The sequence below is a fragment of the Hydra viridissima genome, unplaced genomic scaffold (genome assembly GCF_058129835.1).
Source record: "Hydra viridissima isolate aposymbiotic clone 2 unplaced genomic scaffold, HvirCarnegie_v1 scaffold_15, whole genome shotgun sequence".
Classification (NCBI taxonomy): Eukaryota; Metazoa; Cnidaria; class Hydrozoa; order Anthoathecata; family Hydridae; genus Hydra; species Hydra viridissima.
In genome coordinates, this window is record NW_028324314.1 from 1,570,065 (window position 1) to 1,586,747 (window position 16,683).

A 16,683-nucleotide genomic window follows, 5' to 3' on the forward strand; every position below is an offset into this window, starting at 1 on the left:
GTATAACCTAAAGCCTGTTCCTACAATATACCCTGCTAGCATAGCAACTACTTCTCTTCCAGTTATATCTGGACCAAGAAAATCACCAGCTAAAAGAATATTTCAAGAAGATGAATATCAGAAATTTTTATCAAAGGATATTAATAAAGATGTTGATTCCCTTTCAGCTGCTGATTCACCAGCAGGATATTTATTTTCAAAATTTGATGATTGTGTTGTGTTCCATAGAATTATTCAAAATGAACTACACATACCTGAAGTTCCTGAGTCTATTCGTATCGACAAAAATTTACATGTCCAACTTTTTTATAAAAATCTTCCAGTTTCCTTACCATCATGGTTCAGAGTAACCCACCAATGTATGTTAAAAAGAAGGAGTATGCTGGAAAATCTCAATTCACATTTTAGTACAGAAAAAGAAAAGTTGTCTTCTATTCTTGAAGAACTCAAAAGTCACCAAATAAAAAAAAAACAAATTTATTCTTCAAATGTTCTTCAATTTGCATTAATGTTGCGGTACACTTCACTGCAAACTTATCATTTACTGCTGAAGGAATTCCCACTCCCATCTATATCTTTGTTAGGCAAGCTTAAATCAGGTGAAATAGATTCTATGAAAGTTTTGAAGTTGCTACATGAAAATGGGAGCTTATCAAAAGATCTTATAATAATTTTTGATGAAATGTATTTGCAACAATGTGCTGAATATTCTGGTGGCAATGTTATTGGGATTAGTGAGAAAAATGAATGTTATAGAAGCATTGTCTCTTTCATGGTAGTTGGTTTGAAAGAAAATATCTCCTGTGTTGTCAAAGCAATTCCAATTGTAAAATTGAACAGTGACTGGTTAAAGTCTGAAATTCTTAACCTGATTCAATTTTTAATAAAAAATAATTTTAATGTTCGAGGTGTTGTTTGTGACAATCACGCTTCAAATGTTTCTTCTTTTACAAAATTACTTGATACGCATGGTGAAAAAAAAGATGGTTTGTTTATTAATGTACTATCACAAAAAGTTTACTTATTCTTTGACACAGTGCATCTGATTAAAAATATTCGAAACAACTTACTTAATAAAAAAAGATTAATTTTTCCAGAATTTAATTTTTCAGCTTTCAAAGATGAAATTCATGTTCAATCAGGAGAAATATCATGGAAAATATTTCATGATTTATTAGAAAAGGACAGTCTGTTGGATGCAAGTTTAAAAAAAGCACCAAATATAAATAACAAAGTTGTCCATCCTGGAAAATGGAAGCAAAATGTCAGTGTTGCCTTAGGTATCTTCCATGAAACTACAGCAGCAGCAATAATTTCATATTTTCCTGACCGTTTAGATATTGCATCATTCTTAACTCTATTCAATAAATGGTGGACAATTACAAATTCAAAAAATCAGTTTTCTAATAATTTTCTTGGTAATGCTGCTATTATAAATGATAAAAAACCTGAGTTTTTTCGAGCTTTTGCTGACTGGTTAAACAAATGGAAAAACACAAAAATTCCAAATTTTGAGAAATATACATTATCTCCCCAAACATCATCAGCACTGCAAAGAACTTTATTATGTCATGCTTCATTAATTGAAGATCTGCTGGAAGATAAGTACAAATTTATATTGACTGCTTGTTTTCAAAGTGATCCCTTAGAAAGAAGATATGGACAATACCGTCAAATGAGCGGTGGCAGATTCCTTGTCAGTTTGAAAGATGTCATTTATAGTGAGAGTATAATCCAAATAAAAAGTTTGATAAAAGAAGGAATTGACATTTTTGAAAATGATATCAATGCTGATAAAGATAAAGAACATGTTAGATCCTCGATGGAGCAGATTAAAGAAAGAGATTTTGATTGTGTGACTTTATCGGATGATTCTCGTGAAGTTGCCAGTTATATTGCTGGTTTTATTGCCAAAAAATTGATTAAGAAGTTTGGAGTATGTTGCAAATTGCTTTGTACTCAAAATTGTCAACAGCAGTTAAATGATTATAATTATTTAAATATATTGTCCAGAGGTGGGCTAACAACTCCATCAGTACTGCTTTTAGAATATGTCTGTGACAGTTTTGCTATGCTAGATCACATTTTTGATGTTATTTATCAGTCTCAAATGCAACACCGTAAAGCAGCAAAGTTAGTTCTTGGCAGTAGAGAAGGCTATCAACCATTTTTATGTTCAAACCATCAAAGTCATGGAAAAGAAATTATACACACTGTTATTTCAAATATTTATTTTAATAACACCAGAAAGAGAGTCGGGGATTCAATTGTTGCAGATAACATAGTTGCATTTAAAAAAAGACAGAGAGAAAAATGAAAATATTTTGTTTCACTTTTAATCAGTTTGTTATACTTTTGAAGCTTATTTTTGAGAATTTGTGTATTTTTATTTCATGCACAGAACTTGACAGTCCCAAAATTTCTATTGCCAAATATAACTCATATCTTTCTCAAATCATTGTAGTTTGGAAAACAAAAAACTGAGACTACTTTACAACAGAAATAATTAGAAGTGCAACCATTATCTTATACTAAAAAGAAGCCATAATTAAGTATTCACAATTAAGTTTATTGAAGTTTAGCAGTTAAGATTTAGCTAGCTAACGTAAAATTTTTTTTCCTGTGCCAGATATACATACTGAAAATTTATAGCGCGATAATTAAAATTAATTTGAGAAAGTATGTCCATCCGGCCGAATATACGATTTTTAAACTGGCCTTCTATTTTTTTTCGATTTAAGCAATAAAGAAGACCGTGTATTTAAGTAGGCCATGTATATATATATATATATATATATATATATATATATATATATATATATATATATATATATATATATATATATATATATATATATATATATATATATATATATATATATATATATATATATATATATATATATATATATATATATATATATATATATATATAATCTAAAAGTATTTTTCTTCGCAAAATTTAAATGTTACAATTTTATTCACATCAATTTGAATAACTGTTTTTAGTGAAAACCATGCGGGATTTTTTTGTTGTTTTTTCATTTGCTTTTTCTTCGTTTTCTTCTTTTTTATTTTCTTCCTTTTTATTTTCTTCTTCTTTATTTTCTTCATTTTTCTTTTCTTCATTTTTCTTTTCTTCATTTTTCTTTTCTTCGTTTTTCTTTTCTTCATTTTTCTTTTCTTCTTTCTCGACGCTATTATCATCGTGAGCAGGGACATTCTCATTGTTGATAACAAATGGAAATCGTGGAAGCATGTGTGGATAACCAAGACCAGAGCTACTATGCAAATAATTGTCACAGTGGCAACCGTTCCAGCAGTGGTAAAAATAACTTTCAGTATAGCCTGATGGACTATGGTTGATTAGGCGAGGCAACAAAGGACAAACAGGTCCAAGTTCATCGCTATGTTCGTAGCAGCCGTGAGTTAATTCAAGAATGTTGTTGTTATGCAAAACATGATGAGGATTGCATGAGTCTGAACACAGTTCAAAATTTTCGAAACGATTTTCAAACTGATTTGCACGAGGGTATTCACTAGCGACATGTTTATAGCCACAATTACAACAGTGATTGTTTGTGTCTTCCCAGGATCCAAAACCATGAATGTGTACATGATTGTTATGTAATGGATAAGAGCAATGAAAATGGTGATAACTATCATAATATTGATGATGACATGGATGATGGAATTGATTAGGATAAAAAACCGTATCTGAATCTCTTTCTACTGGATAGCTACGGAAATGACTGTACCCAATTGGAGCAACACCCATATCACCCAAATGAAACCATCGTTTGAAAAGTTCACTTGATGCGTTTATTTTGTAGACATTTTCAATTTCTGAGTCGGCATTACTGAACTTATTGGTTTTATCTTTCAATCTTTTCGTAGGCAAAGAATCCATACTCTGTAGAAATATTAACAGAAAAACAATATTGTACCCAGGCCTCATCTCCCTGAAGTATAAACATTTTGAATAAATAATTCCTTCAAATTAAAAACAAATTCTTCTTTTAAATTATAGGAAATAACTTTTAATCTTCGTTTATATAATTTAACAATATGTCTATTAATCTTGTGATGTAGCATAGGAAAAGATCGGCATCATAATGTTTTCTTATAATATTTTTTGATTTTTAATTCGATTTGCTTAACACATTTTAGAAATAAGAAGTTTAAACAAAGCAAAATTGAATCTCAAATTAAAATTTTAAATGGTTATCAGTAAAAACCAATGATATATATTAACTAGATATCTAACTCGTGCTTCCGCAGTGAAGCAAAATTTTTGCCAGCCCTGGAAGCCATTTCTAATTCGGTCAAAATGCTTATCTACCTATATGACATTTTAAAAGTTAACATTAAAATAGTGAATTCATGAGCTGCGTATGGTTGTTCCAAAAGATACATGAAAGGAGTTGACATTTTTTCACAGATTTCCAGTTCTTAACTAAGAATTTTGCAAAAAGTAGACAATCGCATTTAAACGTGAGAAGTTTACTACATTAAAGCACTCGGTTCTTTGTAGCAATTATTTTTTTTTACTTATTTAAGTCATTATTAAAACGAGTTTTCGAAGTATCTTTAATTTATTGAGAAATTTAGATGCTCTCAACATGCATTTTTTACTTTTATTTCGCTTGTCGGATATAGCTCTTGCCCTTATTACAAATAAGGGCAAGAGCTAAATATCACAAATATCTTATTAAAAATGGCGGATTAAATTTGTAAACAAAAAAAGCGGCTTCACTCTTCGTCCAATAAAATCCCCCAAGTTAGACATCAAGTATATATAATATATTATTGTCAATACCAACTTACGTCTTACGTTTTTATTTTTCGGCATTGCTGCCGAGTTTATTTGTGGCTTTTTTTAGGTGTCGCTGCCAAATTTAAATTGCGTAATTTTATCAACGATTTCACAAAAAAAATATTGCTTAAACGATCATTATAGCCATTTTAAAATTTCATGCCAACTAATTCAAATATAAAGTATTTTTTTGATTAAAAAGAATTTCAACATACATTTATATTTTTTGATGCTTTCTTCTTTCGGTTTCATTTTTTCAATTTTTTGCAAAACAAGAAATATAAAGATACGTAAAATAAGCATAATCGATACAAACACAAAACAAATGCGAAAAATGTAATAAAAAATTCCAAAATTAGTTGAAACTTTCTTAGTAAAAAAAAGCTAAAACTTTCTTACAGCCAGAAATCTTTATTTCTTGATACGAAAAAAAAAAAAAAAAAAAGTTTAGAGAAAAAAGAATGCGGAATGAGCTAAAAGATGAGTTTCTTTAGTTTCGGAGTTTCGTTCTTTGCTTGTTTAAAAAAAAAAAAAGTGAGTCGAAAACCTTTTTGAATTTTTCATTTTTAAAGAATGTTCTAAGAATAGAAAAAGGATTTAGGATTCCCAAAGGATTTAGGATTCTTTTTTTCAATTTCAGAAATAACAAACGCAAAGCAGGATCTTAAACCAGACAGGCAATTAAAAACCACACCTACAATACAAGAAAAAGATAAGAAAAAGCGGAATTCACGAATCAATAAAAAAGCAGCTACGACTCATAAGTCAGCATTTGTTACAGTTAACATTTTATATGATTTACATTTATATATATATATATATATATATATATATATATATATATATATATATATATATATATATATATATATATATATATATATATATATATAATATATTATATAAAATTACTTTTATATAATATATTATATATATATATATATAATATATTATATAAAAGAACAGCACACACTTTTTTCTAGAACGGTAAATTCACCACAAGAAACATTATTTCAATATTAATCTTTTACAAATTTAATTAAATAGACTAGGTTATGAATAAAATGTCAGTAAAAACGTAGAAAACTTAAAAATACTTAAATAATAGATAATCGGTATTCTTTGATCACCATCGGATCAAGCTGCTGCATGTAAAAAAGATGAGTTTTTAAGATGACACAAGTCTTTGCATTTCGATCATACATAGACACATTTATACAATTAACTCCAGCTCATTTAAGCGAATAAACTAAGTTTTTTATTTCCCAGACCTCTAACCCGTCTAATTATAGGTAGTTTTCTTTTACCAGCATTTTTTGGTTTTTCTTTCAAAACTTATGATTCTTTTAAATAATCAATGTTTTGTGGTTGATTAAATCATTATCTTCTCATAAATATTAATCTTACAGGCTGCATGAATTTCAACTGTCTTTAAATTCTTAATCTTAAAACGTCTTCTCTCTATAGTAATATTATTCATATAGAAACCACACCTTTGATTTGGAAATAGCAGGTACAAAAAAAAAATTCTTTTTTTAAAAAGAAAAAACTGTTTATTGACATCAATTATTTATAATTATCATCCGTTTAGATAAAACAAAATTATATATTCATATTTACTTATAAATAGTAACAAAAATACACCGCAAATTATTTTTATTTAAACTTTTAGTATAAAATTAGTAGCAAAATTGAAATAAAGAATAAAAACCATTCCAACAAATCACATAAAAAAAAAAAAATAAATAAAAAAAAAAATAAAAACCATAAAAAAATATGCAATCAAAATTATTTTGAAGAAAATCTATTTTATAACGAAATTAGTATTAAAAAACCTTATAAATCACGTGACACTATTGGCCATGAACTGTCTCACCTCTAATTTGGCAAATACGTGACACTATTTGACATTAACTGTCTCATCTCTAATTTGGCAAACACTTCAAAAAAACTGAACATAGTTTAAATATACAAAAAGGTTCTCCTAACTAATAAAATGTTTAAAGAATTTGCATTTCTTTAAACTTCTGGAGATATTGTCGGCTCTTGATGATCCCCATAACCTTGTTGCAATGAATAATTTATCGAATCAGTCAACGTTGTTCCTTTGGGTTTGCGCTTACCAACTTTCTCCTTGTGGACGCGGTCGTGCTGTTCAGCTAAATACTTCTCACGTTTTATTTTTAATTCCAAAGCTATAATAAAAATCGTTCAAAATTACAAGCAGTTCATTAAAAAAAAAAGCATACAAAAATGAAATAAAACCCAAAAAAAGATATATCTGCTCACATTTTGGAACATCTGGAATAATATACGCAATTGATTCTTTAACTGTCAGCACGAATGCTTGAAAAGCAATTACAAAGGCAAGACGAGCTGTTAAAACAACCCAATAGTCGCGGCTATATCTATACGGTGCAGTGTCTTCGTGGAAACCTGGGTATCTAAACATCCGAAGATATCATCATTTAAAGATGAATTGTAATTATTTAAATATCTAATAAATTTGACAACAAAATTCACTTAAGAAAAAAAAACTTGGATACTTCATTATAGAAAACCTGCAGAAAAAAATCGTTTTTAAAGTTTTTAAAGACTCTTTTTGCTTCACCTGCAGAACTCCTGTGGCTTTAACCCATTTTTCATTGGATTTTCTGGTCTGGAATCATTTGAAAAATCAGCCACTTTAAACTTTGACATGGACCAGTCTGTGAAACCATCTAAATTGCCATCAGATGACTTGTAATAAATCCATACTAAACGAGGTATGAGTTCTGAGGTAAATGCGAGCACAAATGCATTCACAACGGTAGAAAACTAAAAACACAATCATAATCAGCTGCAATATTTGAAATAATCATCAACAGGAAGAGCAGACATAGTCACCTAAAACTGAAACCGACAAAATCTATTTTTAAAGTTTCAAGACTTGTTAAAAAAAACATTTTATTTATTGTGTATTTGTCTAAATACATTTGGATATTTATAGAATGATTTTCAATTTCGGAAGCAAAGCAAGTAAAGTAACGATTAAAAAAAGGACAAAAAAAAAAAAAAAAATTGCCATGTCACTTTTCTCTTTTATTCATTTTATAAAGAAAATCCTCCTTTCCCTTATACCAAAAGAGTTGACCAAAAAATTGGAATCCAACTCAAGTGAACAATTCAAAATTAAGATTAAAAAAATTTGGTAACCTAAGAGGCTTAATATGGTTCATGAATAATTTTGCCAACTATCTGGGTATATGGTAACTGTCTGGATGCTAGGGGTCTAATGCTACACACTATGAAACACAAAAATAAGAATTTTAAGATTAAATTTTGTTAAATTTGGTTAAAAAAAATACAAAGAAAAATGCTTTGGAACAAACAGCAAAATTAAAATGCAAAAAATTTGATAAAAAATCAGAGCCAAGATCCTCCTCTTCATCCCAAAAGTCCTGGGATCATGTAACAGTTGGTCAAAATTACCATAGTTCATAGGGTTGCAAAAATGCCTTAGGGCTTATAAATCATTGTAATTCAGCTGAGATTCAACTCTTCACAGCTAATGTAACAGCTTGCTGTAAATTAGCAGTTCTTGAAGCAAAGATTTCAAGATTTGTGGTATCTCATGAGCATAGGAGTGTTTAATGTGAATCTAATTCATTGGTTGCTTTAGCACAGGAGATTTGCCTCAAATGCCTGTTTTAAGACTAACTAAAACCTTGAATTCTATTCTTAGCATATTCATTATAATGTATTGTGAATATGGTAGGTGTGGCTTTTTTCTTGACAATTCTTAATACAGTAGCCAACATTGTTGCAATATTGTCAGGTTCTGTATTAGCAACTGTTTTATAGTCAGAAATATTTTCTCTGCGACCAACTTATGGATATGGAAAGAGTGTAAAGAAAGACTGGCTATGGAAAAACACATCATTTACTTTTTTGTTAAGGCATAAAAGCTCCTTCTAGAAGCCACTGAAAAAACTTTGCTGTAGCCTTTTGCATTTTGTTTTGATTGTTACCTTCTTGCATAAAATGATTCATAGTCTCTTTTTACAGTAGCTTTCTCTTTTAAAAGGGCTGAATTGTTGGGCAATGTATAAGTTATTTACACATACTCAAATGTTTAAGTTGTATAAGGAACATTTAGAGGAATTATTCCTATGTAGATTTAGAAACTGTCATTGAATATCTTTGAGTAAGACTCACATCTAACACTTATGGTCAGATGCTATAATTGAAATATTGGGAAAAGTTCTAGTTTTCCTCTGGAGTAATGCAACCACAAAAACACGAGATGGGTTCTTTTTCAAATTGGTCTGTCAGGGGATGTCTGACTGTGACATTGTTATTCTTTACTCTATTATCTATAGGAGGTAGGTCTTAAAAGGGATTATATAGATTTTTGTGAGAAAGATATGCCTAAAATAACAGTAAATACAAACCATTACTTCTCCTAAATCCTAAGAAAATGACTAAAAAAAATCAAAAATTTTTGAACCACTCTATGGGTAATAACATTTTTAAAATGATGATTACTAATAATAGTTATATTTAAGAGCAACTTGGATCATAAAATAATGCAATTTGCTCTTAAATATAACTATTTATGAATAATTATCAAAGGACCTAATCACCTTTGGTGATTAGAACACTCTTAATCAATTAGTCATGGTTTTTGAAAAGAAAGCTTCAAAGCACACTGGCACTGTTAAAATTATATCATTTTTGTTAATGAGAATACAATAATTTCAGCTGTCAATTCAATCATTTTTTAGGTAAGAACACCTAATTTACATTAAAGAAGAGAAAAATTAGCCCTGTGCATTTTTATCAGGCAGCACATTGAATATCATCATTAAATCTCATCTTTCCTGCCCAGTAGTCTTTTGAAAATACTTAAGCTTATCATAATAGCAATTTAAAGCAACAGTGTGTGGTAGTAGTTTTTTTTCTTTTGTCTTAGATATTTTGTGTGCCATTTTTTGTTTGTAGTAATAAAAACACAGCCAACTTCTTTTTGATAAGTTAAGGGACATCTTCCATAAAAAAAGTAAAAAGTTGTTTGCAAAATAGACGTAATCCCAATGTATAAAAAATGATTTTAAGAAATCTATATAGAAATTAAAATTTATGCCTTTGTATCATCATAATTCAAGATTACTTATAAACATTTCATAGCTTATAAACTATATAAAAAGGAGGAGATATGTATAGATTTCATTCATAGTAAGGTGGTAATAGAAGAATACTGTTAGAAAAAGTCATTCTTTGCTGTCATTTTCCTCATTACACAAATCTTTTGCTTTTTAACAAAAACAAAAGTTACATTTAAACCTTACTAACACACAAGTTAACTACACTAAAAACCTTAACAACTCTGCAAGGAAGGAGAAGGAGAATAAGCACAATATTTTACTGTCACTGAGAAAAACAAACAAAATAATCCCCCTCAAAGTGACACGGTTTTTATGTAATGTGACTATACTTATCTTTTTCTTGAAAGATTTAAACTAAACCTGTTCTTCCATTATAACTTCCATTACTCATAACAAAATTTTGGATCACCTTTTAAGGGGACAACTATTAGCAGACTGGTGAAGAAATATCAACAAACTGGTAAAACTAAAAGGTCTGTTGGAAAACTACTAAAAGAGAAGATTGCTACATTCTTAGAGCTGTGAAAAAAGGTTGTCATATCATTTGTCATAAAGTGTAATTAGATTTAAACATTAAAAATATCTCCAAGTAGATGACATCTTGTCAAGTGAAAGCATCAGATGAATTTTTCGAAATTTCAGTGAAAGAAATTGGAAAAAAAAAAGATTTCAATGGTGTAAAGAGCAATTACATTTAACATTAGAACAGTGGGCAAAAGTTATCTGGAGTGATGTTTTCTTTTACAATGGTTGATCTCACTGTTGGAAAAGAATTGAGGAAAGTCTTAACCCTCAGACTTGCAAGATAACTGACAAAAAGATTAATGTTTGGGGATGTTTTAGCACACACACAGCTGGAAAACTACATGGGTGAGTGGAGTAATTGACCAGCATCATGATCATAAGATCTTAATTAGTCAACATAGAACTTGTATAGAACTTTTTTCTTATGGTAATTACATATTTTAAAAGGATAACTATCCCAAACACACAGCACAACTGAATAAAAGTACCCAAATTGATACCAGGTATGCTTTGGCAAGCACAGTCTCTCTGATTTAAACTCAATAGAAAACGTTTTGTCTATATTGGCCAACAGATGAGGACAAACTATTTAAAAGTCTTTTCAACAAGACATGTAAATAGCATGCCTTTGAGATGTACAAAAGTCATACAAAGCAATGGATGGTTAGTTAATTACTGAAGTTGCTAAAAACTAAAACTTCTAAAATAATTTAAAATTCTTAACACCTTCTATTTTTTAATCTTCTATTACTGACTTATGTTAAATTAGGTTAAACTGTGTTTATATATATAAGTAAGAAATATAGCAAATTTTATATTAAAAAAAAAAACAAAAAACAATAACTTGGCATTACCATTGTTAAAGTAGCTAAGATTCCATACCATGCACCGATATCTTCTGCTGGATTTGCATGAGTACGGCGGAAATTATGTATAAAATTTACAGCATCTAATCTTATCTCAATAATATTGTTTAAAAGAGCTACTAACGGAGCTAATGGAAAAGCAGCTACAAACATTGTGACAAACCCATATTGAAGCACTAAACAAATTGCAAACAACTACAAGATATACACAATGACTATAATTACTAAAAAGAAAAGTCCAATAAAAAGAGCTACAATGATGGTAAAAAAAACTATAAACAATAACATGATGTTAGAACCATGGTTTTAATTTAAACAAGAACCCACCTGTTTCTAAGTATTCAAACAAAAACTCACCTATTTCTAAGTATTGCCAGAACAAAGAAAATTTAGTCTGCATTTCACCTTCGAAGTCTGTAACCCACTGTGGTTCATCACTGGCTGTGTAAGAAGTAAGTTTTGCATACCTCCAATTACGATACTTGTTCTTTAAGAAGCTTTTGTTAAAAAAATTAAAAAATGATAAATTAATTATGAGTAACAAACAATAAGTCAAGAAATTTTAAAGACATAACATTTTTAATTCTCTAGTATATTACAGCATAAAATGTTTTCTAACAAATTGATATAAAAAGAAAGTTTCTCAAAAATGATTACGGAATTAAAATTTCCATAGTATTTCCAATTATTTGCTGCCCAACCATGATGATCACCAGCTGTATGGTCAACTCCAGGAAACATCCTTGAACAGAGCAACCATCAAAACGAAATCTCTTGTTAGTAAATCTCTTATAATTTCCAGGACTACCTACAAAAAATTCACTCTTGAAAAAAGCAACATAAAAGATTGAAGCATAGGTGTTAACAAACTGAAACCAAAACATTTTTATGGTGAAACTATCCTCGTAATCTGTGGATGTTCGCGGGTTTTCCCAATTAGTTAACTTAATAGCAATTTTCTGATATACAAACTTTAAGACATTTATAGCAATCAAGTTTATGCAGGCAGCACATGCTGATACAACCATCTTTGAGCGACTTCGAATGGTTTCATTTTGCTGACCAATAAGTAAAATATAAAATGCAGCCCGAAAGATAATCACACCAACTACAGCACTGAGAACTAAAACCATGAAAAATAAAACCACACCAAAAGCACCAAAAAGACGAGAAAATCTTTGAGAAGTTGGCATATAAGGTTCCATTTTCAAAGTAACAGGATTCTTTTTAAGCCGGGTAACTTTTGCAAGGTATTCAGGTCTAGGACGCTCTTCTTCTTCTTCAAAATCCATTGTATGCCATTCATATGCCAGGGAAACCTCTTTGCGTTTCCAGAATTCTAAGTATATAGTAGCCCAAATCGACATGAATAAAGCAAAAAACAGGGTAGAATCATTATCAAAGAAATGGGTTATCTTAGAATAAATGCAGCCTTGATCCTTTAGCAAATAATATGAACAGAGTTTATCACACAAAGGACACATGTAAAACTTATATGTTCCATCAGTCTCATTCTTTGGATTACACACTTCCTTAATAGTAGGAGAACCAAAAGATGAACCAACACCATACAAAAAACAAATGAATCCCACTATCGCAGCTGGAACAAGAAAACTTGTGTAAAAACCAAGCCATGCAAAATAAAGTGCTACTTTTTCCCCAAAGTAACTTCGAATTGCTGAGATAGGTTGGTATTTGAAAATCCGTCTCATGCATGCCCAGTCTTCTTGTAAGTATTGCCTATCATTTACAGGGGTATCTTTAGCACTTGCTTTAACTGGTCCACTGTGCAATGGATATATATCAAGAAAAATACCATTAGCTTGAAGGTTATCTATACCCAAATCCAGTTCATTGTTACCATACTTGGCTTTTTCAAGAATAGAATAAACAATTCTTCCTCGCTCAATGCTTGAGAAGAACCTGTCTGGTTTATCACTGTAAATAAACTCAGAAAGTTGATCTTTATCAAAAACTTTCACAAAGAAATTTTTTTCATCACGTGTATGTCGATCTTTAATTACAAAAGGATCAATACTTTCAATAAATCTGTACAAATTTCCTTGGTACCATTCCTTTATGCTAATATCATATTCCTTAATAGGCATTTTCATTTTTAAGTCTTCTGCAACATCACATAAAACATCGAATGGAGCATGCACTTTGATAAACCGAATAAGATCTTCCTTCTAAAGAAATAGTTTATTTATTTTTTAAATACCTTACCAATAAGCCCTTAAGTAAAAACTACAAACAAACATTTATTTATTGTACAGTAGAATTATATTTCAAAATGACATCATGACAAAAGAAGAAACCTTTAAATATTTTTAAATACATATTTGTAAATAAGAAATATTTTTTCCTTGTAACAACCAACACAACTCACTATGTGTATATTTCAACCTTAGACATATATATTTATATTTATATATATATATATTATTCAATATAGCCTTAGACATATATATTTAAATATATTCAGCCTACATTAACTTTGCTGTTTAATATTTTATAGACAAATTTACTTTTTAACTTAAAGATAAATTCTTGAAATGCCTTAAATAATGTTAAACTTTAAAAACTTTTCATTTTCAAAAAACTTTGTCAAACTTCAAGAAATAAGAAATGCAAAGAAGTGAGGATGAAATTGTTAACTTGCATCATAAATAGTTTTTAGAAATTATACCTTTTTATTTTCACTGAAAGTGCCATATTCTTCCTTGTTCTAAAAATAAAAACATAAACAGAGAATTCTTCAAAAATGAACAAAATATACTCATTAAGTATAATGAAAAATGATTTACTTAAAATTTTTTTTAGCTATTAGCCTAAATTGTTAGATGTTTTCTTTTACAATATGTTATATTGAAGTTTTATCTACAACAAATGATTGCCTCAATCTGACTACCAACATTCATTTTTAGGCAGTCAGAAAAGTTGAAAATGAAGGGCCACACGGAATAAATTACTAAATTATCAACTATTGTACTTATTATAACCAATAAGTTTAACCATTTGATTTATAATCTATAACATTCAGATTGGAGCACATTTCAATTAAATAAAAAACAGCAGAAAACATCCTTAATAATAAAATTTTCTTAATTGATTTCATAATTGGATTCAGAAAGTAACTTTTGGTAACAGCGATGAACTTTTATTTGAGTTATGTGCATAAACAATTTTTTGTCATACTCAAACAACTTACCACTATTCATTTATCTGCAACTGAACTGAAATCTTAATAAATCTTCAATATATATATATATATATATATATATATATATATATATATATATATATATATATATATATATATATATATATATATATATATATATATATATATATATGCTCTGAAAATATAGTTTCGGATAGAACTAATCTGGGAATTGTAAAAATTGTTTAATGGTCAAATATTAGTTGATTTTCTCAAATGGTTAAAAAATAGTTGATCAAGCAATTGCCTATCTAGTCTGAACATTCACAAATTAGCTATATATAATTCTAGAGGTTAATGATACAAGTGCCTATGCTATGTTTGGGTCAATACTGGAAAGACTGATTGTGTAAAGAGTGATAGAAGTCTCCTCAGAAAAAAGGATGTCATGGAAGAGAAACTAGAAGAAACGTCTAATATCTACAGCAAATTAGAAAAACAACTGAACTTTGCAAAATAGTACTATGTAAAGATTTGAGCTTTGGATAAATACTCTATTTACTGATGAAAGTATATACAACATTTTTTGAAGTGACAGCCATGGAAAATGAGGATTGCAAAAAAGAAATCTAAAGAACCTGATTCCCACGATCAAATATGAAGTTGGTGATGCAATACTTTGGGAATCAACAGCAGTAATTAAGATTAGAGAATTGATAAATTACAGGTATACTAGAGAATTGCCAATACATGCTGATTTTGTAAGTAAATTATTGGGGTAATTTTTTTTTTTAAGGTATATTAAAATGCATAAATCAAGTACTAATTGTTTTGATTATCAAAATAATGCAGACTTTAGTGGCAAGGGTTTTAAATGTAAATATAGTAAATCTTTATATATACACAGTATAGATTTTTGTCTACCTTTTTACATATACAACTTTTGTTGGAGTGATTTAGACTATTGTGACTGATTGTACATGTACATATGCACACACAAACACACACACACACACACACACACACACACACACACATGCACACACACACACATATACTCTTACGGCATCAAAGTGTAATACATTAAGTTTACAACAGTACAAGAAATCTTACAACATTTTTGGCAGATATAGTTTCTTCAATCTCTAGTCCTTCTAAAATTATATTATCCAAGTATGTTTTTCTCCAATCAGCTTTTTTTTTTGCTGTCAGTTCATCGTCATCTTCATCAATTTCATAAGCTAAAATATAATCTATTTTTCTTTCGCCATCTTCAAAGTACAAGTCTTTTGTTGAATCGTCTCTTTTTTTTACTGACAATTCCATGCTTGTCAGAAGACCTGATTTATCGTCGGACATTTTGGAATCAATTTAAAATCCACAAAATTGTATATATTCTTATTTCAATGATAAAATACAACAGTTTGTTTACTTATGTTACAACGTAGAATGCCGCCCTTAAAAAACATAAATCAATAAGTATTATTACGTACTATGGGTTCCTTTTATTCTACCTTATTATCTCCAGTTTTTAACAAATAACCTAAATCAATGAAGCGTAAAACAGTAGATTGTTTTCTTTAAAAACAACCCGGACATATTGTTTACTTCTGTTGTCATCCTTTTTGTTTGCAATGACCAAGAGAAGGAGATCTACTGACTATTACTTTTATGTACCTTCCCAGTTGTGAATGAACCATTCAATCATTTCAATTTCTCGGTTTACGTTGAACTATAATAATACATCTACGCTTCAATAGACTGTTATGGGCGCAGAAATTACGAAACCATTAATCTAAGGCTTGGTTTCAATTTTTTTTTATTCCATCGAAGGACAGAACGGTGCATAGGAACATGCTCAAAGATCTTGCAACACATCCCCAGAAATCTTTTTTTTTTTGATTTTCATCGGAAAACGTTTCCTTATTCAAAAAACGTGAAAGACAACTTTTTTTAGTGGGGGCCTGGGGAGAAATCACATGTTGTAGGGGAGTACCCAGGAATTTTGTTTTTCAAGATAAGTAACTAAGAGGCAAGGGGCATACTCAAATTTCTAGCATATTGATACTGGTATCGAATGAGGATGACTTGCAAAAAAATTAGGGTAATTGGAGCTAAACCAACCCCGCCCCGACCTCTTACTGCCCCCTTCCTAGAACTACGTCT

General features: G+C 29.4%; 2 protein-coding genes across 2 annotated transcripts; both read right to left on the reverse strand.

The window, feature by feature from the left end:
* Positions 1-2,957: 2,957 nt before the first annotated feature.
* Positions 2,958-5,270, reverse strand: LOC149878085 (uncharacterized). Its single transcript, XM_090073112.1, has 2 exons — positions 5,216-5,270; positions 2,958-3,962 (listed from the first exon to the last, which is right to left on the reverse strand). The coding sequence occupies exon 2, from the start codon at positions 3,956-3,958 to the stop codon at positions 2,987-2,989; it is 972 nt and encodes a 323-aa protein (XP_089929238.1). The 5' UTR covers positions 3,959-3,962; positions 5,216-5,270; the 3' UTR covers positions 2,958-2,986.
* A 1,076-nt stretch (positions 5,271-6,346) lies between these two features.
* LOC145193608 (anoctamin-4-like) lies at positions 6,347-16,228 on the reverse strand. The gene is made up of 8 exons (XM_090072994.1): positions 15,631-16,228; positions 14,044-14,082; positions 12,012-13,543; positions 11,712-11,851; positions 11,343-11,530; positions 7,428-7,633; positions 7,106-7,260; positions 6,347-7,011 (listed from the first exon to the last, which is right to left on the reverse strand). Exons 1-8 carry the CDS (start codon positions 15,874-15,876, stop codon positions 6,836-6,838), a joined length of 2,682 nt encoding a protein of 893 aa, XP_089929120.1. The 5' UTR covers positions 15,877-16,228; the 3' UTR covers positions 6,347-6,835.
* Between the last annotated feature and the right edge of the window lie 455 nt (positions 16,229-16,683).

Bases quoted from the DNA above. Each gene is read 5' to 3' on its own strand.
- LOC149878085 (XM_090073112.1), bottom strand. From the start codon at position 3,958: ATGAGGCCTGGGTACAATATTGTTTTTCTGTTAATATTTCTACAGAGT.
- LOC145193608 (XM_090072994.1), bottom strand. From the start codon at position 15,876: ATGTCCGACGATAAATCAGGTCTTCTGACAAGCATGGAATTGTCAGTA. The intron at 7,634-11,342 runs GTAATGCCAAGT...TTGTGTTTTTAG, and splicing joins TCTTAGCTACTTTAACAATG to TTTTCTACCGTTGTGAATGC. The intron at 7,012-7,105 runs GTGAGCAGATAT...TTTTTATTATAG, and splicing joins TATTCCAGATGTTCCAAAAT to CTTTGGAATTAAAAATAAAA.